We start from the raw sequence: 25,830 nt of genomic DNA on the forward strand, positions 1-25,830 counted from the left end.
CCTGTGCAGGGCAGGGCACAGCACACAGGATGCAACACAGGAATACGACACAAAGCCAAAACTCTAAACCAGCGATGAGCTCTCACAATCCCAGGCACCCCCTTCCCATCATTGTCAGGTCGCCACGGCAACCCGTCCAGCCAAAAATAAGGCAGAGAGCAACACTGGAATCTGATTCGGTCAGTTCCTCGTGACGGCTGTGCGGGAAGCACGGCGCGGCAAGGCACGGCGCGGCAAGGCAAGGCACGGCAAGGCACGGCAAGGCACGGCACGGCACAGCACGGCAAGGCACAGCACGGCACGGCAAGGCACGGCACAGCACGGCAAGGCACAGCACGGCAAGGCACAGCACGGCAAGGCACAGCACGGCAAGGCACGGCGGCTGCTGAATGCGGGGCGCGGCCGCAGGGCAGAGCCGGGCGCTCAGCTCAGATCCGGGCGCTCAGAGCGGCCCCGCTGCCTACAGCTCCCGGCAGGGCCCGCGCGGGGCGGGGCGGGGGGCGGGCGGTACGTCAGGGCCCGGCACTGCCCGGCTCCTCCGGCGGAGCTGCTGCTGGCGGCCGGGCGGCGCCCCTCCCGCCGGCCTGGAGAGCTGCCATCCGGTAACGGGGGGCGGGCGCGGCCGCGCGGGGGGGATCGGGCGCCGCGCGGAGGGCTGGGGGCGGCGCGGCCGAGGGTCGCGGGGGGCGGCGGCCGGCGGGGCTTTGTGCGCGTGGCCGCGGGCTCCGTGCCCTGCGGCGGGGTGCAGCGGGCCGCCCGCCCGGCTCGGGGCGTCGCTGCCCCGGATTCCCCTTCCCGTGACGTGCGCGGAGCGGCGTGCCGCCCTCCGGCCCCGTGCCGCCGCGTCTGTAAGGACGCGACGATGGCTGACAGCCGCGGGCTCCGTCCGAGGTCGCCGTCTCCGAGCCCGGAGCGGGGGAGGGGGACGGAGGGCGTTGGGGGGAGGTGTGCGCGGCGGCCGGGCGGTCCCGGTGCCGCACGGATCGCTCCATCGGGGACGTTATTTCCCATCTGCGGGTGCGCGAGGGCAGCGGCCGTGCGGTTCTGCTCCCGCTGCAGGAGCGGCAGCCCCCCGCGGTGCTGCGCAGCCGGGGCCGGGCTGCCCCTGCACGTGCGGGGAGGAGGCCGTGAGCGCCCGGCGCGCCCCGCTGCACCCCGACTGAGCTCGCTTCCCTTTGTCTTGCCCGCGCTGCCTCCCTTCTCGCGTGCCGTCCTTCCAGCACCGCTCGGGTGGGCACCGGGCCGCGGCTGGAGGTCACTGCCGGCACAGAAACGTGCGGTGGTGGCGCGGGCGCCGAGCTGCCGGGCTCTGCCCTGTCCCCGCACAGACGCGTCGCGGCGTGGCCGGGTGGTCGCAGAACCGCGTGACTGTGAATGAGGCAGAAAAGCTCCGGCATCCACAGTCCGACCCCGCTGTGCCCACTGGCCGTGTCCCTCAGCCGTAGTCACAGCCCTAGCGTGGGTTTCTGCTGTCGCGGCAACCTATCAGAGCTCGACCGAGTTGGGAAAACCGCAGTCTGGTGCAGATCTACGCTCCTTCTGCCTTGTTCTGGGCAGCTCAGGCAGTGTTTGCATTTAAATCACATCCCTCTGGCTGTTTGGAGCACAGGCCCTTCTGCAGCACCTGCGCCCAAAGGCTCTGCAGATGCCCCGTGCCACACTTAAGGTGTTTTAACATTGCCCGGTACCATTTGTTGTCCTTTCTCAAACCCAACGTTGCTTTTAAGAAGCAGAATGATGCCACGTCACATCCACGTGCAGCAAAACAGCACATCTCAGTGGAGCTGCAGGAGGAAGCCCAGCGCCCGGGGCTCCTGAAGTCCTTCCTGAGATAGATGAGCTGAGCCCGGTGCTGTGCTGGCAGCGGGAGCAGGGAGCTGCCTGGAGTGGCTCCTTGCTCTCACACTTGCTGCTGGAGCTGAGTCAGCCCTGCACGCTGCTGGGATGGGAATGGTCCACAGATGGTTCCTCCTTTGCACGGTGATGTGCAAAGCATGGAAACACTCTCTGTGGTTGTTGTCCCTCGCAGGCTGTGGGAGGGAGATGGGGAGATGCCGTTCTGCGCTTGCTCGTGCTTTCTGAATTTTGCTGGCAATAGCTATGCCACTGTGACCCTCTTCTCTGTTCCCAGTTTTGGGGTTTGTCCCCCGTTCCTCACAGCACTTATCCTTTCCCCTTCTCTTTTACTAACAGGAGCAAGGTGAGATTAGCAGCAGTTAGCACCAGTTGCATTTCTGCCCGTATTCTGCATAGTCTTGCAGGCAGACCCTTCTGAAACCTCTGTATGTTTGTGTTCCTGCTGCTGGACTGAGCCTTTGGCTGACTTGTGGCATTGGTTTAGCAGAACCAAACATTGGCGTTGCATCTGATATCAGTAGGTTTCAGAGTTAGCCGTCCGCTGGTGCGTTTGGGGCAGCTCAGGCTGGGGCTTTGTGTCTGAAAGATGTGTGGTGTTGTTGTTAGGGCTTACGGGCAGCTGACGTCCATAAATACTTCTGGTTGTCCTTGCGAAACTCCTCGGAGAAGTTCTGCTCCACGAGTGTCATTACCGAGTCATCAGGAGTGAAGGGCCAGCACTGCTGGCCAGGAATTGCTGTTCTCTGGGGAGACTGGCCGTTGTATTTATATTTTTATACAAATTAGAATAATGTCGCTTGAGTGTGTACAGACAGGCATTTACAATATAGATGCCTTGCTGCTGACCCGAATTGAAATTCACTTCAGGCTGAGACGGAGATGCCACTTGGGTATTTTTAAGCTATTTTTGCATCCAACCACCAACTTTCCTGCTGAAACAAAGCAGTTACTGTAGAGTAGAATTGTAGGGTGGTTTGAGTTGGAAGGGAGCTTTAAAGGCTGTCAGGTCCAACTCCCTGCAGTGAACAGGGACACACACTGCTCCATCAGGTTTCAGTTCTTCCTTGGGGTCATCGGTAGCCATTCAAGTCTCCAAGGACCGCACAGTGACCAGGAGCGTTCTTTGTGCTTTAGGAAAGGCTTCGCTTCCATTCTCTCTGCTCCTCCATCCCACAGCCTCTTTCCCCCAGGGGGCAGAGACAGCAAAAGGGCAGAACCCAACAAACTGGTTTCCCCACGGCAGGAGGAGCTGTGTTGATGACCCATGGTGTCCCATCTCAGCTTCTTGCTCAGGTCTCTGTAGGACCACATCCCGCCTCACCGCTCCGCAAGGAGCCTGCTGCTGGGCGCCTCATAGCGTGCAGCAATTTGTGGAGGGCGTCACCAACTCTTTTAATTGGCCTGATTGCAAACGAGCCTTCCCTCTCCTTCTGGAGCTGTCACAGGGACAGGCGTGCACAGCAGACACACAGCTGCCCCCGGCTTCCTGCAACCAGGAGCAAGCCAGGTACGCCGTGCTTTGTCCTTAGCTACAGCTGATGGATTTGGTGGCAGCTGGAGGCTTTGCGCTCGTACCTGTTTCACTGAATGGCATTTTTTGTCTTTCGCCCTGCGCACATGGTGTTGTGACGTCGGGTCAGGGCTGCAGCGTGGAGCTGCTTCTGTCCAGCCACCTCCACTCATGGGGATGGAGGTCACCCTGCCAAGAGGTCTGGGCTGTCAGACTGAGGACTGACGCTCTGGGGGACGTCAGTTTGAGGGCTGACAGTTTGGAGGGCGTTGCTTTAGAGGATGGCAATGTTGGGAACATGGGGTTAGTGTTTTGGGGGTTGTCTGTATGGGGGATGTCACTTTTGGGGGATGTCGCTTTGGGGGACATCATTCACCCATAGGAGCTTTGGGAAGGGTGGAAGCTTGCACCATCACAGCAGTGGTGTGGCGGCCTGGCCAAAGAAAACCCCCTAACTGAGCCCTAAATCCTGCAGCACACCAGCAATGCAGGGCTTTGTTAAAACCCTGAGGTGCTGGCTGTCCTTCCCAGGCTTTGAATATTGGTGGGCACGCAGCATCTTTCCAGGAATCAGCCCAAAGGAGAACATTGAGTGGCTTTTTTTCTTAGTATGCGTTACGTGAGGTGAGAGATTTATTTATTGAGGGGCAGCAGCCACTTCAAACTGAGGCTTCTTTCCCATTTCTGTGCTTTTTTCACTGTTATTATTTTGTTTACAGAGATGAGGTTTATGCAATCAGATGGGATTTCGCTTCTTGTTCCCCCAGAAATGTTTCAACCCCAGGATTGATTTCAGCCAGATTGAACAGAGGAATGCAGATCAGGTGCTTTAAGGAAATGGGTGGAAGAAGGAAATCCCAATTTCTTCCTGGCCACAGGGGGGGACTGCAGCCGTGATGTTGGCTGGGTGCAGGTGGGTTACCTCGGTGACACCCAGTGGGATTTGAGGCTTATGGTGGGGCCAGGTCTAAGCCTCACAAAATGTTTTTTAAGCAAAAAATCCAGGCAGAGCCCAAAGAAGGAGTCATCTGTAGAGAGACTGCTGGAGATCTGAACCTGGTCCCCTCCATCAGCTGGCAGCAGGGATTTTCCGTGCCTTGTGGGACACCTCGTTATTGCCTCTCTTGTTATGGCAGCACTTTGGGGCACTGAACCAACGGATACTGAAAATGTCCACTCCAAAGAGCTGATAGTCCAGGGTATGGCCCCAAATCTCTGAATTCAATAGGATTTTCCTTGTCTAACCCCCTTTGCATCACCTGCCATCTGAGTAGGCGGTGAGGATGTGCCGTGATTGGCGCTGCACAGAGCAGAAGTTTTAAGCCCTTGACGGGATTTACGGAACAGGACAGCGCCTGGCTGCACTGCCTCGCTGTCTGTGGGCTGCTAACGGGGAATGGGAGCATCTTGGTGTAGGGGCTTCTCACGGAGGTGGCTTTTCAACACGGGATTGTGGAACTGCAGAGCTGTGGAATGGTTGGGTTGGAAGGGACCTGCACAACCACGGACCCTTGGTGGTCATCTTCACTGGGTGCAGGGCTTGGAGCTTCTTGGTGGACGCCAGATTCATGAGAGCTGAGTTGGAAGCCGTGCCCTGTGCTGCCTTCTTGGTGATGGCTGTTACTACAGCTGCAGCCTGGGGCCACCTGCTCTGCCCTTCCCTTTCCGCCATCACTGCTTGCACTTTTTCTTTTTTTTTTTTTTTCTGGGGATTCTGTTCCTTTCTTGTCAGCTCGCAGAACGATTTTCCTTACTCTATTTAGGGCTGTGGGGGAGGAAGTGACTCAGCCATTCCTCTCTTGTCTCTGCACAGTCATCCCTGCCGGCTCGGCTCTGCTCCCCGCACACCGCTCCGTATGAGCGCTCCATGCAATAGCAGCCTGTCTGATTCCTCACCCCATGTTTGGGTGAGAAAAGGCACTTTTTGGGGGCGGACGATGTGCCAGGCGTATCCTCACAGCACGCTGCTTGAGGAGAACAAGCTGCCAGCCTGGGGACCTGCGAGCCCCGACAGCAGCAGAGATGGGAATGGGCTCATCTGGGGTGGTTTGGAGAGAACTGATGGCAAGCCATGTGCTGCATTTCAAGAAAAAGAGTGCGTTTGTTTCAGGTTAATTGCTGTCTTCTGGAAGCTAGCACAGCTGGCTGCAGCATCGCTTTGCTCTGAGGGGAACCTACAAACCCAGCCTCCCCAGAGCCCTTCCTCTCCCCACCAAACCAAAACACTCAAACCCAGGAGGCGTTTTTGACCTGCTTAGGAAATTCTGGCACCCCTTTGTTCGTGACTTTCAGCTCCTGGGTTGTCTGTGGCTTGCGTGCCTGTGTTTCTCGATGGTTTTAGCAGGAGGGCGGCTGGTGCTGCCTCGCTTGTCCTCACCTTTGGTCTGTGATGCACACTGTGGGGACTTGACCCCGCTTTGACAGCTCCGGATTCTGGGGAGTGGTGAATTTTAGGCTTTCGCAGGTTTTTGATAAGAGTTCTGATACTGAGCAGCTCCTGTAGGTGGCAAAGGCATCTCTTTGGATTTCCCATAAGAGGTCCTTGGTGACCCCAGGATCTCGCAGTAAGGAGCAAAGAGCTGAGGACATGAGTTACACATCACCTTCACTGAGGTCTCTGTTGAAGCAGACCCATCCGGTTCTGTCAGATGTTTCTGGGTACGGTGTGGTAGCCATGCAGGAGGCACGTTTCCCCTGTTCCTTGTGTGGTTTTCCTCTCATGAGCCCGTGTACCAGGGAGGTTACACAGGGGGGGCTTTCTGATGGCAGTGCTGGCTGTAATGCACAAGTCGAATGGGAGATGCTTATAAATATCTGGTTTCCCAGGAAACTAGCAATAGGAGACGAGGTAATGGTTCAGGTTGGATACTAAAAGAAAATCCTTCTCTGAAGAGCTGTCAGGTGTTGACACAGGCCGCCCAGGGGGGTGGAGGGGTCCCCATCCCTAGAGGTGTTCAAGAACCATGGAGATGTGGTGCTTGTGAATATGGTCAGTGGGCATGGGGGGCTGGGTTGGGCCTGGGGATCTCTGACATCTTATCCAACCTTAATGGTTCAGTGGCTTTGTGATTCCAGCCTGCTTGGTGATAAGTTGATCCCCGGTGGTGGCTGTGGGACTGGAAATTTGCACCTATTTGTACGGAGGTGGCAGGCTGTGCTGTGGAGCTGAGGCTGGCCATCACCAGGCTGTGTTTCAGGAAGCCAGCTGGGGTTTGGTTTTTTTTGTTCTCCTTAGAATTCCAACCAAATCACGTAGATGTCCGAGGCCGTTCATTACCTGGCGTGGTGTTGTTCAGCAGCTTAGCTGTTTTGGCATTGTTGACTCTGCTCTGCTCCCCCTGGGTTCCACATCACCCAGTGATGCCAGCAACAAGACGTGGTCGTGTCCTTGCAGTGCTTGCAGTAACTCAGGCCACATCAGCTCTCTCCTGAGCATCTGTATCTATTGATTAAAACATTAGGGGGAGCGTCAGCTTGGAAGTGATGCATTTGATTAGGCAATTATTTTAACAAAAAAGCAGCGAACTCTTTGATTCCAAATGTGTGAGGAATGGTAGCTGTTGCATTGTGGTTTGCTGGAGAGAGGTTGGGGCGCAGGACAGCATCAGAGCATCGCTTGGGAAGGTGAGGGAGGGATTGGCAGGCTGAACATCAGCCTTGAGCACGAGGGTCTTCTGCACAATCCAGGGGTAGTATGGGAAACATCTGTGTGTTTTTGAGGAGCTCTCTTGCTCTTTGGGCAGGGATCTGTAGTGACTGTAGTGGTTGCATGGGGAAGTAATGGTTGCATGAAGCATCCTTGGGGCAGGTAGGTGTGTAGGGTGGAGGCTGTGTGCTGGGTTGAGAGCTCTTGCAGCAACAGTGTTCACTTCCTACAGCATCACATGGGGCTGGAGGTTGGGCTGCAGGGTTGCACAGCCAAGTTGGGAACAGCTGATGACTCTGCCATGGTACAGATGGTGAGGAAGCAAGAGGAGGGGCAGGACAGCGTGCACATCCTCCCCTTTGGTCTCCCTTTCCTGTTTGCTTGGGCCAGTGTCAGACATCTGGAGGTGAGCTCAGCCAAATTCCTGCTCCAGGGCTGTAGCCGGGGCCTTTTCATCTCCTTGTGCCATGCCTTAAAGCTGCTGGGATGGCAGAGCTGGTGCGATCCAGCCTGGAGGAAGAGATGGATGATATGAAACCTCCAGCTCCCTTTGCACAGGGAAAAGCTTGTTCGTACCTATAGTGAGGTCATCCTCTTTGCTCCTTGCCTCCTAGAGCTTGAGCCTTCACTTGTTGTGCTTCTGACCCGAGCCCTTCTCCCAGAGCTCAGCCTACACCTCCTGGCTGCTTGCCTCTGGGAATAAGTTCCTTCTGGCTTTGATGAAGGGGGAGGAGAGACCTTGTGCCTTGTTGTGGAAGGCTGGGCTGGGGCAGCTGTCCCTGGGTTAAGCCTTGTGTCTGGCTTTATTGGCTCCATGGGGACGTTGCCACTTTATGGTAGTGCAGCAGTGTTCGTGGGCATGTGTGCCTCTGAGAAAGCTTATCACCAGCTGACCTAATTATGATAATCTTGCTCTTCCCCTGTTAGTGCAGGGTTCTCACGAGTCTTCCTCCAAGCTGCTGCTTGGTCTCCTGTCATTCCTTTGAAAATATTGTCTATTCACTCAAGCAAGGCAAGCCAAAGTGCAGGACTTCTCTCCTGGTCTGTGACACAGCTGTGAATCACCTCTCCTGGCCTGGTTGGACACCCCACTGTGTCTCTCTGGGCCTTTAGGCACCTCACTGCATGACCCTGCAGCCCCAAGGCGCCGACCCCACATCGTCCCACCCTTCATCAGAGCCCCATTCTGTTCCCCAAGCACACGTGTGCTGGATGAAGTCCTCCCTCTGCCTCAGTGACGGGTGGCAGTGGTGTGTTGGAGCTCCCTGCCCTGCTCACGGTTGCAGGGTTGGGTTTTTGTGCACCATCTGTGGTCCTCCCGCTGCCCTGCCCTCTCTGCGCACCCCATTTACAGAAGGGTTGGTTTGGGCACTGACCAGGGCTGGTTACCTCCAAAAGGTGCCATGTTCTCCTCCATCAGGACAGGGATTTGCAGTGTGTCGGCAGGATTTAACAGCACCATCAGCGCGGATAAATGGAGCCCAGCCTGGGAGATGGAGAGCAGAACAGCAAAGCCTTGCATCTTGGGTGAGTTCAGTCCCAAGCAGCTGTTTGTCCCCAACATCTGGGGAGGCCCAGCAGGGCAGCTGGGCAGACAGCAGCCGTTTATAGCCCTGTGCCCCATGCCGGGCAGAGCTTAGTGATAAGCCCTGTGCTAAAGCACCTGATGGGATCAGCGAGGTTAGCAGCTCCTTGACAGCACTGCCTGCAAAGAGCAAGTCAGCACCACACCCAAAACCTGACTTTTTTTTTTTCCTCTCTGTTCTGTTCAGTATCCTCAGTTTGACCTGGAACAGGACAGGGGAGCAGTGTGCAGGCATTAGCTGGGCCGTATCTGCAGCAGGGTTTCTGTGGCCTTGCTGCTATCTGTGACAGAGTAAATATTTTCAGTGCAGCCCCAGGAGGAGCTCCTCGTGCTGAGCAGAGAGCCTGAAAAAGCAATTGGGGCTGCAGCAGCCCACACTCCCTGCAGGGGTGGGATGGGGGTCTTCCCATCTCCCTCTTATTTAAGTTTAAAAAAAAAAAAAAAAAGTGACACATTTGTTACTTGCCTGAAGTTCCTGAGTGTTTCTAGCTGCTGACACGCACGGGTTACAGCAGTGCATGGAATGATCTGCACTGTGCTGATGCTCAGTGCTGGGTGATTCTCCGAGCTCTCCTACACAGGAGAATCGGGGATGAGAATAAGGAATTGGTGGTGAGTGTGGGTTTTGTTTTTTTTTAATTTCACTGTATTTTTTCTGTTAATTGGTCCTTGGAAGAATTGCTCTGACAGAGGCAGCTGTGAGGACCAAGGAGGGTTTGAGGGACCTTAGCTGCGCTCACTCAGGATGGAGCTGTTTGATTTCATTGGAAGGTCGGTGGCAGGTAGCATCAGGTTGAGGTGCCTCGTCCAATCCAAAGCAGAATGTGACGGGTATTTTTGCACTGCTGAATGGAGAGCAGCGGAGAAACAGAAGCAAAAATCCTTTATTTAAGAGGACCAAACCCTGCAAATAGAACTCTTTCCAACGCTTTGACTTGAGCAAAGCTATTTAGAACTCACCGAGCCGAATTGGCTGCAGGAATACAAGTGATGTGACTTTTTGTGTGTGTGGTTTTTTTTCCCCTCTTTTGCCATTAATTGCTCAGAATAAAACTCCAGTGGGACTGGGAGAGCCCAGCAACAAGCCCCAGCATTCCCTGTGCCACTCAGCACCCAGGTGCTGGGTCAGTAATGCTGTTTGTTTGCATTCCTCCCACTTTCCTATAAAGTGCTCACAGTAAGCCGAGGTTGGACGCAGGGTTTGTTTTCTTGGCCAAGTGTACTGTATGGTTTATTCCAGAAGTGCCTTTCTCAGTCTCTTCGTAAGCTTAACTGCTTCATTTGTGGCTCTGTGTGTATGCTGTTAACAGTTGCTTGAATAAGCAAATTCCCTTTTACCTTTTTTTTATATTTTTTTCCTGAAGGTGGGCCCTTGTCTGGGTTCCTCAGGGCGCAGTGTTCCTCAAAGGTGGGCCCTATCCTCAGCTGTCTCTGTAAATAGGAAAACAGGAACAATTCCTTCTCCAAAGAGCTGCCAGGCGTTGGCACAGGCTGTCCGGGGTGTGGTGGAGTCACCATTCATGGAGGTGTTCCAAAATCATGGAGATGAGGCACTTGTGGCCAGTGGGCACGGTGGGTACGGGTTGAGGTTGGGCTTGGGGATCTTGGAAGCCTACTTCGGCTTTCATGGTCCTTTCTGTGAGCTGGTCGAGTTACAAGACAAACTTACCAAGTAAGTATCTCTGGCCAGTCTGTGTTTGCAGTCATCGCACCCTGTTTGGGGTTCGTGTAGGTGACCCCCAGGTCAGTCCTTTGCACAGTCCCCTGGTATTGGGATGGGTTGGTCGGGCTCTCCCTGCAGGCAGCTCCGTGTTTCCCCAAACGCTCCCTTTTCCACTCAAGAGTTAAAGTTTGCTTTGAGATTATCTGAGCTGCTTCAATAAGCTTGACCTTGGATGAGAAGCAAGCAAACAAGGCGTGGGTGCCAGGTCAGAGTGCTGGTTGTGCCTGTTCCTTCCCATCAGCCACATCCCTGTGAGTTTGAAGACAAAAAAGCTGTGGGTTCACATCTTCTGTGACACTTCCCTTTGAGTTAGCCCAGCTAGGAGAGGTGACAACAATCCCCAGCCCCAGCGTTGCTCTCTGGTTCTGGTGCTGGGGTTTCAGCCCATCCCACGTATGCCAAAGTAATGGGGCTTGGAGAGAAAGGTGAGATGTAAGGCTTTGTAGGAAGAGAACACTTGGGGACAGGGTAGCTGGGACAGCAGTGACATGGCTGCTTCCCTGGGGGTACCACCTTCCAGGAGCAGGGACTGCAGCAGGTGGACCAAGAGCCCCAGATGTATGTTTTACAGGTGGCTGTAGAGACACACGTGTCCTCTAACCAGCTATTTGCAATAATGACACAGATAAGCAAAGTGCACTCATCCTGTTTGTCACCTACATTTGCTTCACATTAATGAAAACCTTCCTGTCCTTACCCATCTGCTGGGACTTCTCTGAGCTGAGCTTCATTTACCTTGTGTTAATCAAACCCAGCGATCCCCGGGGTGATATACACATGGCTGCACTGACGCTTGCAGCATCATCACTGCTGGGATGAGCAGGAGGTGGCACTGCAGGGACCAGCAGGGCTTTGGGGACACGCGTGGTGACTGCTATGCCAATCTGGAAGTGACTGCACAAGCAGATGCACTTTCAGCCCCAAAACAAAGGCTGGTGGCTGGCCAGTGTTGCATTAAAATTCCTGTCCAGGGAGTTCCTCCGCTTGATATTTGTGGGATTGGAGGATGTGGTCGGTTTGTTGAGGGCTGGGTTAGTTCACTGAGGGATGGGGTTGGGACATTGAAGGATGGTGTCAGATCATTGAAAGATGGCGTTGGGTTGCTGAAGGACGAGGTCGGGTCGTTGAAGGATGGAGTTGGTTCCTTAAAGACTGGTTCGTGGAAAGATGGGGCTGGTTCATTGAAGGATGGCACTGGGTTGCTGAGGGACTGGGTTGGTTCATAGGAGGACATGTCGCAGTGGGGTGCAGTAGGGCAGGTTCTGAGCTGTGGGATTGGCGATGTGTGGCCACGACATCCTGCTGTTCTCAGCACCTGCTGCTCACTGTGAGCTGTGGCCTCTTCCCAGGATATCATTGGAGCAGTGTGGTGGCCCAGCTGAGCTTCACGTTCGCTCTTGGAATTGCTGTCAGAAGATCCATTGGGAGGACATTTCACAGGCTTCCTCACAGGTTGAAAAATGGATACAGGGTCATTAATGGTGGAAGGTCGTTAATGCCAGGTGGCGGCTTGTTATCTATGGGAAACAGAGCAGGTGTGACCGATCCCTGTAGGGATGGAGAAAATAATGAACCAGTGAATCGAACCCTCGGTCTCCTACAGAATGGCCCAGAGGATTGACGCCAGTAATCTGGGCTGTGGCAAAGCTGTGCCTTTCAGGCTGGTTCATTCTCAGGGAGCCAGGTTTGCTGGGATTATTCATCAGGTTGGAATAAAAGTCGCTTCTGTGAAATGCTATCACTTCTGTGGGTGGAAGCCTGCTGTCTGGAGCACATCCAGACCATGGCACAGATTGGGAACGGAGCGATGGAGGACACCGTCAGCCCCAGGGAAGGGAAGGATTTGGCAGCCAGCTCAGGTCAGATGCGCTCCAGTGTGCAAGGGTCAGACACTGTGCCACGTGTCCTACCCCAGGGACAGGTGAAATAAGTCCGTAGGAGACTTTCCTCATTCTGTCTGTACAGAACTGCCCGTTTTCCCAATCCTTGTTCTTTCCTACTGAAATGTTGGCAAGGTCTTGTGGACACACGCGTCCTGGCTGCCGCTTTCTTGCAGTCATCTCTTAGCACTGAAGGCACTTAAAAGACTCAGGAAAGCTTCGGGGGGCAGAGCAGGGGATGCTCTCCTCTGCTCTGGAGTGAGTTGCATCCCTGAGATGCACAGGAATGCTCACTGCCATAAACTGTGTGTGTCGTAATGGGATGGGTGCCCTCCATGAGGTCACTGAGCTGCTGCAGGGCCCGCCATGCCGTGCTGACATCCCCACGGGGGATGGATGTGTGTCTTTTAGGATTACGGGGCTTTTCACTGCACAAGTGCCCATTATATTGCCTCAGTGCCCAGAAAGAAAAGATTTGCTTTCTGATAATGGTCCCCCTTGGGTTATTTGCAAAAGACCTTATGTGCAAGGGTGAATGAGCGTGGGGTAGGAATGTGTGGTTGAATGTATGGGATAAGTCTGCCGGGGGTGTTTAACACACACTTTGGGAGCAGCGTGGCACTGGGATGTGAGGCACACTCTCTGACAGCCAAGGAATTTTGCACTGTGAGGTGCAGATGCCCTCTCCATGCATGCAAGAGCACCTTCCCTGATGTGCCCGTGATCCCACGTCTGCTCTGCTTTGATTCCTTGTTGGGTTTTCCCTTTCTTTTTCTCGCAGCACCCAGCACACACCAAAGGTACCATCCTCCCTGCAGGCAGGAAGGCGCACGGATTTGACATAGTGGAGCACGCAGATGTGACGTAACACGAGGCTTTTTGTTTGTGAGGGTGAAGAGGGGTTTGGTTTTGTGTAACAAAGGGAAAACATCCACTCCACCCCCCAGCTGCAGGAGATGTCTTGCGGCAGTGAAGCAAGCAGCTGTCTGCCTCTCCGTGCTCCCTTCTGCACTGGGTTGCTGCATCGGCAGCTGGTTTGGGTCAGATCCTGTGCCCTTTTGTACTTGGCACTCTCCTGGCTTTGTCTTGCTGCTACCAAGGTCGGTGGCATTGGGGTGGGGGTGGCGAGGAGGTCAGGTGAGGTGAGCCCCTCCTGTCTGCAGCCGTGTGGGGACGTTCTCAGACCGCAGAGGTTGCACGGTGGCACCTGGACCCTATGGCACAGCAGAAGGGGATTCTTGCCTCGTATCCTGGGAGCAGAGCTGGCGCTTTGGAGCCCCACAGGGCAGGGAGCTCCCCCTCCTCCTTCCTCGTTGTTTGTGTTTATTTTAATGGGAATGGCTCCATCCTGATTCACGGTGGCACCCGGCTGCTCGGTGACATGCCGGGCACGTCGATGGCACCGAGACGTGGCAGCTGCTGGGCGTCTCAGCTGTCAGTGGGGCTTTTCTGCATCGCCAGGTAGCAAAAACCAAGGGAGATGATGAAATATAGCAAATGCTCAGCCAGCCGTGGCTGCAGCCATTCTGAAAAGCCCAAGGCCGGATCCAGCAGCAGCCGCTCGCTGCAAGGTGTTCGGGGCTTAATTAGAAAAGAATCAGCTCCGAGATGGAACCGTTGGCAGTGCTGTGCTTTACGTGCTGTCATCCTGAAGGATATTGGAGCAGCAAATCCAAAGCCTGCACGTGATGGTTGTCTGAGATGTGGTGATACCTGGGTGCAGTGTTCCTACTTCTCCATGGTAACCGCTGCTGCCACTCCGCACATCGGAGCTGCTCTCTTTACTCATCACTATGCTGTCACTGTTGGAGGAAGGCATATCACTAATTACTTGTTGATGGAATTCTGCCACGTTAAAAGAGAAAATATTGCTGCTGCAGGAGCTCATTGAAAGGAGGGGGTGAGAAGCGAGCCAGGGCTGTGGCAATGAACAGGAGCTCCAATCCCAAACGGGATCCTTCTGCACACACCATGCAATTTGGGCCCAATGGAGGAGAGCCCTATTTGGGGTTTGATGAGTGGAGCCATGGTGAGGTTCGATGGAGGGCAGCTACGCTGGGATGCAACAGAGGGGAGCCCAGTTGGGTTTTGATGGAGCAGAGCTGTGTTTGGGATCTGATGGAGCAGAGCCCTGTTTCAGATCTGGTGGAGGAAAGCCCTGTTGGGGTCCAGTGGAGCGGAGCTGTGCTGGGATTTGATGTAGGAGAGCTGTTGGGTTTCAGTGAAGCAAAGCTCTCTTTGGGATATGATGGAGAGGAGCCTCCACTGGAGGGGAGCCCTGCTTGGGTCCAGTGGTGTGGAGTCCTCTTTGGATCCCATAGAGGGGAGCCTTATTTCAGATCTGACAGAGGGGAGCCCAGTTGTGAAGTGATGGAGTGAAGCCCTGTTGGGGTCTGAGTGGAGCCCTGATTGGAGTCCGATGGAGTGGAGCCCTACTGGGGTCTGCTGGAGGGGAGCTCTAATGGGACCTGATGCAGGAGAGCCCAACTGGAGTCTGATGGAGTGGAGACCTGTTAGGGATCCAGAGCCCTGTTTGGGACCTAGTGGACTGAAACCCTTCTGGGATCCAGTAGTGGAGAGACATGCTGGGATCTGATGGAGGAGAGCCTTACTGGGATCCAGTGGATTGGAGCCTGGTGGAGCAGATCTCTGTCTGGGACCGCTCTCTGAACTGTGGCTCGTTTACTTCACGATTGTGAAAAGACAGCAGAAAGGAAGGGGTTTCTTCAGGTGAGGTAAGGTCAGGTTTTACTGCCTGACCGAAATGCAGCCAGATGTCAAACCGAAAATTGAAGGCCAAAGAGAGCCATGAAAACAGAAATATGGCTTGGGCAGGACACCCAGGGTGAGGGAGGTGGTGGAGGCTTTGACCAAGTGCCCTGCCTTGCCAGAAAGAAGTGTGGGCAGGTGAGGAAGCTGATGGGAAGGAAGGAGACATTGATTTTGGGGCTGTATTGCTTACTTTGAGGATTCAGTCACAGCATCTTCAGGGTGTGAGATAACCCTGCATGGCAGACAGGAGGGTCTTCTGCAGAGTGCTGAAATGTGGTTATCCAGTGCTACTGAAACAGGGAAAAGCCACCCAGGAGGGTGGAAAGGGGCTGTGGAAGCAGCTCCCAGCAGCACAGAGGTGGCTGCGGCGGTACGTGAAGCATTTGCACTGCAGTTTCCTTTTATGGGAAGCAGCTCCCGTTCCAAGCGAGGCATGGGCTGACGGATCCCATATGGCAGACAGGTTTGTCGTGGTCTGGAGGCTGTCAGCCTGCCTAGGAGCAGCTCGCTGCTGCATCGAGCTACGTTTTAGTACTGGAGGATGAGCACAGGAGTGGTTTAATGGAGAGTACGTAACCAAGAGATGCAGGTTTTCCAACCGTTGCTTCGTGTGGGTTCATTCGTTCTGTTCGCCTCTTGGTTCCTGGAGCTCAGCCTGGAGCACCTTTGGGTGCTGTTGTGTGAATGCTGTCTGTTGGATGCACGTATGGATGTCAAAAAAATCCTCGTTCTTATTATGCTTGTTTGCTGATTAAGGGTGAAACTGCGTAAGTGGAGGGCTAGGGGAAGAGCCCCGTTTAGATCACTCTTTACAATAATAGCTATTAACGTCGTTGTAATGTGTAATTATTATTAATCACTGCTAACTTGTAATAATCGCTTTGCGCATCTGTAGACTTTCATATTTTATAGCAATAAGGAACAGTGCACGGGCTTTGTAGAAAAGGTTTGGAGGGCAGTTTTTAGACCCCAAAAGCTTGCAGGCTTTGTTCTTTGGCAGAACGGGGGGCAGAAGGGAGAAACGTGGGGGAAAAAAAATCCAGATTTGAGGTTGATTCCTATTAATTATCATACAGGAGTGTATCTGGGTTGGGAATCCCCGGTGAAAGCGCTACACCGGCGTAAGTCCAAGGGTTTGCTGCTCTCCAAAAAGCTCTCAGTCATCTTCTCAGTTTGCAATGCTTTTGTTGCTCTTGTGTGAGTTTGGGGTTTTGTTTCCAAGCCTCTGGTTTGTACAAGGGCGAGGTGAGATCATAGAGTCAGTGAGGTTGGGAAGGACCTCCGAGATCTTCTCTTCCAAGAGAGACTGGGAAACCTGCTCCAGCCACAGAGGTTTCCTTACCCGTGACACCCCAAAGCAGAAGGCTGGAGCTGCTGGCAGCTTGTGGAGAGCCTGGAGACCTCAAGAACAGCCAACCACCCAAAGCAGGGGCTGTGCTAGGTTGGGATATAAAGCCTTGTGCTTGTTTGCTGGCTTCAGATAAATCCAGTCCCTTTCATTCCACCGCCTCTCCTGTTGCTAACGAGCAGAACGCTGATGGGCCGTGGGGACCTCTCCATGCTCGTGTGGCCCTTGGGGACCAGAGCACTGGTCCCGGATGTCCTCTTCTTCTGTAGCACTTTCCATTTAATAACTGGCGCTTTTCATTTGCTAATTGGCACTAATTAGCTATGGGGTGAGAGGCATGCCCTCCGCTGGGGCTCCATGCTCTCTCTGGGGCTCCTCTTCTATATTTTTCTCCTTCTTAACATGCCACATGATTTTGCTCAGGAGCTAATGTGCGATGTTGATCTCCATAATGAGCCTTTTTGACAGTCTGGGCACATTTGGGAATAATTCCTTGAGCAGACGAAATCCTTAGGCCAGAACTGCTCGTTCTCAGCGGTTTCCAAATGAAGCTGCAATTGTTCAGCAGTGACAGATGAGAAATAGTTCGGGAGCTGCAAATTGCACAAGCTGGGAACAGATTTCTCTCCTTCCCATCCGGATGGCACGTGACTCACTCAGATTTTGCTGGGTAATTTTATACCCATCTCCAACCAGCCTACATGTGCAGAGCAAGGGAGGGCAGGGGATGAAATCTGCGTCCTGAACGTGGGCTGGGCGGTGGTGGTCCTCTCCTGGGAGCAGAAAGGCGTTTGGATTTTGGTACGTGCATCCAGTTGTATTTGCTCAGCCTCGTCCTCCTTTGTTCTTTGTTTTCATTGAGCATCAGTATGAGCGTTTCTAAAATCTGCATGCATTGCACTCCGTGACCTTGGCTGCTGTCGCTCTCTGGAGGTTTGGCCAGGCTATCTGCAGGTCTCCTCACAGATGCATTCTTTGCTGTTTTGCAGGATTTTTCCCCTCTTTTTTATCCTAATCCATTTTGAACGAGTGTTAAAAATATATTCTGGTGTGATTGCTGTTTCACCTCCACACCCAAACCTCCTCGCTGGACTGCTTGCAGTCATGCTGGCTTGCTGCTGGAGAAGCTTTTCATTACACCATAGCATCACAGAGCGATTGGCTTGGAAGGGATTTTAAAGATCACGGAACCATGGAATGATTGGGTTGGAAGGGACCTTGAAGACCACGGAACCATAGAACGGTTGGGTTGGAATGGGCATTAAAGATCAGAGAGACTCAGAAGGGTTGGATTGGAAGGGGCATTAGAGATCACAGAACCACCAGAAGGAATGGTGGCATTACAAGGGATCTCACAGCCCTGCAAACCCCACCGCCTGCCATGGGCAGCTCAGGCTGCTCAGGGTCCATCCATGGCCCGGGGATGAGGCACCCCTGCTGCTCTGGGCAAACTTGTCATATTTCTGTAGCGAGGAGGACAGACAGAATGTCTGATGTGGTCCTTAGGTATAAGAGTGTAATCGAGGTGGACCTTTTGGGTGCTGGAACACCTGTGTGCTGGTATCTGTGGTGTCCTGCTGCACTTGGCGGGATGGAGCATCTTACCCAACCCTGTCCTGTTTTTTACTAAACATCATTGCAAGGGGGAACTCTTGGAGATGTCTGGAGAGAAGTGAATCTTCAGGCCGGTTACTATGAATTGGAAATGCAGAAATACAGCAGAACACGTCCAACCTGCAGTAAACCATAGGAGAATAGCAGCCAAGGCCCAAGCTGGCTGCTTTCTCTAATTAGCAGGTGTAGGGAAAGCGGAAGACACGCCTGTTGGCTGTGCCTGGAGGAGAAGAGAGAAGGGAGCAGCCAAGGAGCAGCTCTCACATTCCGTCCTTTTCCTCCCCCAGGTCCCCTCGCTCTGCAGGCTCACAGCTGAAAGGATGGAGAACTCGTCAGTGGCCTCGGCCTCCTCGGAGGCGGGCAGCAGCCGCTCGCAGGAGATCGAGGAGCTGGAGCGCTTCATCGACAGCTACGTGCTGGAGTACCAGGTGCAGGGGCTGCTCAGCGACAAGACTGAGGGCGACGGCGAGAGCGAGAAGACGCAGTCCAACATCTCTCAGGTTGGTGGGGACGTGAGCCGTGCGGCTGAGCCACGCGAAAGGGTCTTTTCAAGCCTAGAAATGCAAGGAAACGTTGGATTCGGGGCAGCCGCGTGTGAGGGTGCCAACGGTTGGTAAAGGTCTGCTGACTGCGTTTTGTGCTTATCGCCAAGTGGCCTTGGGATGTGCCCTGAGGGTTTTTGACCACTCTGTGCTTTCTGCTTCGAGTGCAGTGTGCTGTATGCAGTGTACAGCACGGACATGTGTGCCTGGAAGCGATGGGTGCCCTTTGGGTGTCCCTTGGGACTGGGTGAATGCCTCTTCCCCCACAGACTACATCCAGGAAACAGAGGGATGGCTTACAGCAGGTGTGATTCGGTGGTTTCATTAGGAGCAAAGATAACAACGGTTGTGTCCCTTTAAAAATTGACTTTTTAAGTCCTACCCAAGGAGAAATTTAACTCTTGAGCTGGTGGTGGCGTTTGAAGGAATGTCCTGGTGTCTTGGTGTGCTGGTAGATGTGTAATAGTGGACGGGGTGCACGGTTCTGCAGCAGGATCCCTCTGTCCCAGTGGCAGAGAAGTGCCATGGCAAGGCAGTGCTTGTTCTGCAGAGATACGTGAGCAATCTCGTCATAAGATGAGTGTAGGATGAGCATATCAGGTTGGGTATTAGGAATAACTTCTCCAAAGAGCTGTCAGGCACTGGCATAGGCTGCCCAGGGAGGTGATGGGGTCCCTGACCCTGGAGGGATGGGGAAGAACCATGGAGATGTGGCACTTGGGGACATGGTCAATGGGCATGGTGGGCTTGGGGAGCTTGGAGGTCTTTTCCAACCTCCACGATTGTGTGATTCTGTGATAGAATCCTAGAAACTCCTGTATTTAAAGGGATCTGTGACAATCACTGAATCCAAACCCTGGCCTCACGGAGCACCACCCAAACCCTATGGCTGAGAGTAGTGGGAAACCACTCTGTGAGCTCTGGCATCTCGGGGACATCCCACTGCCCTAGGTAGCCTGTGCCATGCCCAACCCTGGCATAAAGATATTGCTTATCAGATGAACCTTTGAAAGTAGGTTTTGCTCAGTAGAGGACTTCTGCAAATTGAGGATCAAAGTCGTTAGAGGTGAATTAGAAAATTCAGATGATCCCAAGCACTTTAGCAGTGCATTTGTTTAACCCGAGGCCAGGAAATGGCTGTGTTTGAAGTGATGCTTTGGAGGGGCTTCAGGCCAAACAGGCTGTTGTCAGCGTGTCAAGTTGAGAAATACTATTGAATTAGAAATAAATGAACAGGCAGAGTTTTGCTTCGCGGTTCAGAAGAGGCACAGCACGGACTGGTAGAACAGTTTGCCCTTTCCAACAAAGAACAGGGTCTGTGAGATGTGGTGCTCAGTGAAAAGGCATCATTACACCTGAGCAAGAGGTGCGAGTGCTGTTGGGAAGGGGGTGGTGTGCCCACACCTCTGCTGTTCCAGCCAAATGTGTCCTGCTGTGTGTGGCAATGGGACTGTGGCTTTTCTGCATGACCTGAAAGCAGCTGCTGGCTGTCCGTAGGACAAGAAACGAGGCTGATTTACATGTGTCATCTGCTGCTATCAAGCTGTGCGTACACTAAGAAGGAATTATCTGTTGTGTCCAAAAGATACTCGCTTTCCTGCCTTCATCATACCTCAGACTTCTGTAAGAAATAACCAGGGATCGTTTGTTTTCCTTCCTGAGCGCTCCTATCAAAGCAGTAGGCATGCATGCACGGGCGAGCTGTTTGGTCAGCCAGGCTGAAGGCAGCAGGCTCCCTTTAACGAGGGCTGCAGGAGGAAGGATGGGTTTGTGGCTAAGCACTGGACTGAGACCAAGAGAGCTGTGTTAGCTGCAGGGTTCTGCTGCCACTTAATCGCTGACTTTGGGCGAGCTGCTGAGGCTCCGCAGTCTGCTTCCTTGTGGCAGGGAATCGAAATGGCTTAAGGATGAAGCAGAACCTTTCATCTTTACAGAGGGAAAGTTACTTTATCGTTATTATTACTTCCAGCGTTATGCTGTGGCTCCTCTTCTCGTTGTGGAGCGGTGACCAGTGACCCCAAATTGAGTTGTTTTGGTACAGACACCTCTCTAATGCATTGGCTGAGTCAGCAGCTCTGCCTTCTCTGTCGTTTGAAAGCAGAGAACGACAAAAAGAACAGAAAGGCACAGCTTTTTTTTCCCACCCCCATCTTTAAAACCCTCTGTAACGATGCAGCCCGGTGATGGCTGCAGCAGCATCTCCAGCTTCCTGCTGTTGTTCCTCTTGTGACCATTGCCGGGCAGAGCATTTCCCAGCCAGTGCCTTCGGGATCATCCCTGCTGGTCAGAGGGAGCCCTGTTGTTCTGGAACAGAGCTGGTGCTGCAGAGAGAAAGCTGTGGATGCTTCACATCCCAGCACAGTCACGGTGCTGTTTGCTGGGTGATGCTTGCTGCGGGCTGATGCAGCAGTTTCCCCAGCCTAGCTATTATTTTACACAATGCCTTTCTATCCCTTTTGCAGTGGACGGCGGATTGCAGTGAGCAGCTCGATGGCAGCTGCTCCCCATCCAGAGGGAAGGGCTCGTCGTCCCACCAGCACAAGCAGGTAGGGGAGCATTTAGTTTTTCCTCTCCAGAGCTTTGCTTTTTGCCCTTATTCTACAAGCTGGGAATGCTGAACCCGTACTGCAAGCTCAGCGTTGGGATGGTTCCTCCTTCAGGAGGACCCAGCGAAGGCACTGGGCTTGGTGGAAACCAAGCATGCAGGTTCTACGTTTGCATTCTTCAAGAGCAGTGTTTTGGGATGCTGTGGCTCAGACATGGTTGCATCTTCATCCTTTTCTCTTTCATGGCTACATTTTTTTTTTTTTTTTTGTGGTTGCACACCTCAGTTTATCAGTGTCTCCTCAAACTCTGGGATGAAACACCTCCAGGTTTAGTGCTGGGAACTGGAGGGGCGCCTGTTGGGCTTCAGACTCACCTCGAATCCAGCGGCGCTGTCTGGAGCAGTGAGCCTGGGGGAGCAGCAGTGTGCTTCAGGAGCTACAGTGAGTGCAGCACTGCATCATGACCCCCAGCACAGGAATGCTGCCAGAGCGGGCCCCAGAGGAAGCACCAAGATACTTGGAGGGCTGGAGCAAGTCTCCTGAGGGCAGGCTGAGGAAGCTGGGGGTCTGCAGAAGAGGGAGTCCTGGGGAGACCTTCCAGTACATTGAGGGAGAGGGACTGCCTTTTCACATCAGCAGATAGTGATGGGTCAAGGAAGAATGGTTTAAAAAGAGGGGAAATTTAGGTTAGATGGCAGTGAGGCCCTGACACTGCTGCCCAGAGGAGTGTGGGTGCCCCATCTCCACAGCTGTCCAAGGCCCATCCCCAAGGTTGGGGATGCTTAGGGTTCCCTTCAAACCCAGCTATTCTGGGATCAGACCAGTTCTGTGGTCTTTAAGGACCCTCCCAACCCAACCATCCCATCATTCTGAGACACCTTTTCCCTCTGCTCTGCCACCAAAAGCCACCAAAAGGAGATGAGCATCTTGCCAGATATGTTATGCAAAAGCACCGTACTTCTACGTAAGGTTTACCAATCCCAAAGAACGTATGCGAAGGTGAGCTCCAGTTCATCAGTTTAGCAGCTAGGTGGTTACTAGGGGTGGCTGACCACTGTCTGCCCTGGGATTACCCCCAGCAGATACTGGTGGCCAGCAAGATATCTGCACAATCCCTTCATACCGTGGCCATATATATATATATATATACACACAAACTGTTGGCAATGGCTGCCCTAGGGGAAGCTAGAGCACAGCTAACATCCATGTATGCCCTGGCTGCGCTCTGTGCTCTGCTTTCCCCACGTCTGGGCTCTCTCCCAGCCTGCAGCAGAGCTCGTAATTATCTCTCTCCGTGTTGGGCTTCCTTTAACAGCGAGGAACAAATTTTCCTTGGCACCAGAGAGGAGCTACACGCTATTGTTCTGCTGCCCAGGCAGCCTTCTTCTTTCTGCTATGGATATACAGCCGAATCGCTGCTGGTGAGAGTGGGGCTCAGTGCATTACTCTTCCTGGATGCTTATTTTTCTCATTGGTAGCGTGGAAAGAAAAGAAACATTAATGAGGTTTTTGTCTTGCATGCGAATTATCACTCCCTCTTCAAACCTGCTCGGGAACTAGAAGCCAGCTAATCGTTTCCCGAGGGATGATGTTACCTTTTGTTTTTCACTGCGATTTGTGAGGGGTTTGAGATTTTCTTATTGGAAAGGGGAACTCTTTGATTTCTGTATTTTCTTTCCAGCTGGGCGTTCCACATTGTGCAGTGAGGCTGCGGGGAGGAGGAAAGCCCAGGCCTTGGTGCTCATGGGGCATCTCCTGACATGGGCTGCATGAAGTCCTGGTGTGCTGAGGGGAGCCCAGTCTCACAGTTCCATTCTGCTCAGCTGTAGTTGTCCTGAGAACGCTTTGGTTTGCTGCACAGCATGGCACTGAGCCCTGTGGTGATCCTGCAGTGCGCTGGGCAGTGCCCCCAGAGGGTCCTTTGGGGTGGAAACCAATGGTCTGTGGGGTGAAGACATACCCTGTTGGTACATACGAGGTACTTCTTGTGCCAGGATGCACGAGGGAAGGTTGGATCGTGGCAGCATTTCAAATCTTCTCATGCTTAGATTTTATGTTTTATCTAAAAACACCCGCTGGGAAGATTTTATGTCGTACACTATTTGCGTTCCCCTCGTGGGGCCGAAGCTCTGATCTGCTCCTGAGGGCAGTTCGTTGAGCAAAAGGCTTTGTGGTGTGTTGTGTTTGGAGAGATCCATGGAGCTCTTGGATGTGAGAAGCCTGGCAGCAGCTGCATGGCCGTCTCCATGTCCTTCCACATGCCATGGGGACTCGTAGCATGACCAGGTGCCTTGGGGGCTTCTCCAAGTGAGGGTCGTGCTGTCCGTGAACCCAAGCCTTGATGATGCCAAAGGTAGGAGGAGCTCCCAAGCCTCCACAAAACCAAAGCTCGTCCACGTGAATCCTCAGCGACTCAAGAGGTGCTCAGTGCTGTGCTGGTGTCAAAATGCTGCTCATGGGAAGTGCTGCACGACGTGTCCCTGCGTTGTGCAGGCAGGGGGCATCTGGGGACATGCAGCCATGGGGGTGTGCGAGTGCTGGGGGTGCGTTGGGGTTGGAGCAGACCCATGTCATCCCTTGGGATGCTTCCCAATGACTTTTGAACATGAAAACCCCTGTCTGATAAGCTTCCAGCCGTAGGAAGTGGTGTTAACATGTGAAGATGATTGACTCTGTTTCTATGGCGTTTTTTGGGTTGTGCTTGACTGTCACGTTGAAGGGCTGTTGGGGCAAATGGGTGCAGCCAGACACAGCTGTTTGCTTTGTCTCACTCACAACAGAGAAAGAGAAGGCGAAAGTCAGGGAGTCACTTTGAGGCTCTGCCAGGGAATACAGGTTGGTGCAGCCCTGCCTCGGGAAGAAGCAATTAAGGCTCTCGGTGAGGTGACCAGCCCTCAAAGGGGATGAAGGAGCAGCTCTGGCAGAACCGGTCACTAAGTGGCATTCCTTCTGGAGCTGCTGCTGCTGCTCCCTCTGTGCAGTGAATGCAGATCTCCATGTAGCTGCCCAGGAAGGAATTAAACCATTCAGCTCATGTGTAGGTTCAGCTTGCTCTGGGGCTTCTGGCAGCACCCTTTATAAGGGTGGGTTGATTTATCCCCTCCATACTCCTTACACTCTCCATAACTTTCCATTCCCTCCAGGTTTTGGCACATCAGTGTTTGTCTGGGACGTGCGTGTGCTAAAAGGAGGTGCGTTGGATGTCACCGGTGCCTTTGGTCCTCAATTCTGTGCATTCTGCTTCTGCTGCAGAGGGAAAGCAGATGGACCTTTTGTCTCTCGTGGCCATTCCTCTATTTAGGAAGTTTACCATGGTAACTTGAAGATTGGTGCCACTCTACAGCCAGAACTCCTCGAGGGTGATCTTTGCTGTCCAGAACATCCGTGTCTGTGCCTGTCCTGGCACAAGTGACATTGTCACCTTCCCTGTTGGAGTCTGTTTGGCTCCAGGACTGTTCTGGGTTTTTGATTATGCGCTGGCTTAACACGTTTTATAAAAAATAGACATTTGAGATTGAGGGCATGATGTGACTTTCATATCCCTGGTTATATTGGAGGTGCTTCCAGCTGACTAGAAATGCTTCCAGGAAAGCAGCAATAGTCTGAGAGATAATGGCCTCAATTTGCACCAGGGAAAATTTCAGTTGGATATTAGGAGCAATTTCTTCTCTGAAGAGCAGTGATGCCTTGGTACAGGCTGCCCAGCGAGGTGCTGGAGATGTGGCAGCTGGGGACGTGGCTGCTGGGCATGGGGAGGATGGGTTGAGGTTGAACTTGGGGGTCTTGGAGGTCTTCTCCAACCTTAGTGTTTCTGTGACTCTATGACCTGCTTTAACCAGCTGTTGAGCAGCTGTTTTACAGAGGACTTGCAAAGCTAAGGGCAGGAGCTATGGTAAGTGTGCCCTTATCTCAGGCATCGAGCAGTCAAGAAACACTCCCCCTCAAGACACAAGTTATTTGTAGAGGGAATTGTTTCTTCATCTCTCTTGTTGTAACTGCTTGCTCTTTCTGTGCGTGGTTGTTTTTGTTTTTTCCTTCATGGTGTTTTTTCACAGGGGTGATTTTCTGCTTTTGTTGTAGCTTTACGCATTGAGTATAAAGAAGCTGGAAATTAGTCCCAGCTGAAGCATTTTCCCCATGTTTTAAAACGTTAAAATAACTATTTCTATTGTAAATTTTTTTTTTCCATGGGAAAAAAAAAAATTGGAATGCACGCTTGTGAATTTGTCTAGAAGGGCCTGAAATCCTGGATGACTTGTAGGACACCGTCCAGCTTGGTTGTAGGTGCTGCGTTGGTTGTAGGTTGATGCTGGTGGCAGATCTCAGATCTGCAGCTTGAGGCCCATGTCCCAAAAAGACCCTTTTTCTGCCCTGCCTTAGGCTGTGCTTTGAGCGTGGGAGATGTTCTGTAACATGAATCCCCTTTGGGATCCACTGCTGTCTTCATTGGTGGCTTCACCAACAGACCAAACTTCACCTTTCCAGTGAGGACAACTGCTTGGGGACTGCAGAATTTCCATTTACTGCATGCTCATCAGGGAAAGTTTTCCCCTTCTGCGAATGAGATTTTCCAATGTGCACCGAAGCACCAGGAAGAAATAACTCTCGAGCTGGCAAAGGAAGCAGGATTAATTAGTTCACACTGCAAAGCTCCGCGAAGGTGAAAATTGCAGTGTGAGTGAAACATATGATTATTGCTAATTAAAATGTAAGTGTTGGATGTGACAGCTCAGAGGGTGGCTGGCAGGGTTGACACGCATATAGCCTCGCTGTTCCTAAGGGGATGCAGAGTTTGGCCGGGAGGATT

At 53.1% G+C, this 25,830-nt stretch overlaps 1 protein-coding gene across 1 annotated transcript in view; it reads left to right on the forward strand.

Annotated features, from left to right (window-relative positions):
- Positions 1 to 496: 496 nt before the first annotated feature.
- LOC128074333 (CBP80/20-dependent translation initiation factor-like) overlaps positions 497 to 25,830 on the forward strand; it is a 33,707-nt gene continuing 8,373 nt past the window's right edge. Inside the window, exons 1-3 of the mRNA XM_052670096.1 lie at positions 497 to 602; positions 18,223 to 18,435; positions 20,940 to 21,023. Coding sequence (XP_052526056.1) covers positions 18,256 to 18,435; positions 20,940 to 21,023 — 264 coding nt within the window. The 5' untranslated portion in view covers positions 497 to 602; positions 18,223 to 18,255. The remainder of the gene's footprint in view (positions 603 to 18,222; positions 18,436 to 20,939; positions 21,024 to 25,830) is intronic.

Source organism: Tympanuchus pallidicinctus, unplaced genomic scaffold, assembly GCF_026119805.1.
Source record: "Tympanuchus pallidicinctus isolate F22 unplaced genomic scaffold, pur_lepc_1.0 scaffold9, whole genome shotgun sequence".
Classification (NCBI taxonomy): domain Eukaryota; kingdom Metazoa; phylum Chordata; class Aves; order Galliformes; family Phasianidae; genus Tympanuchus; species Tympanuchus pallidicinctus.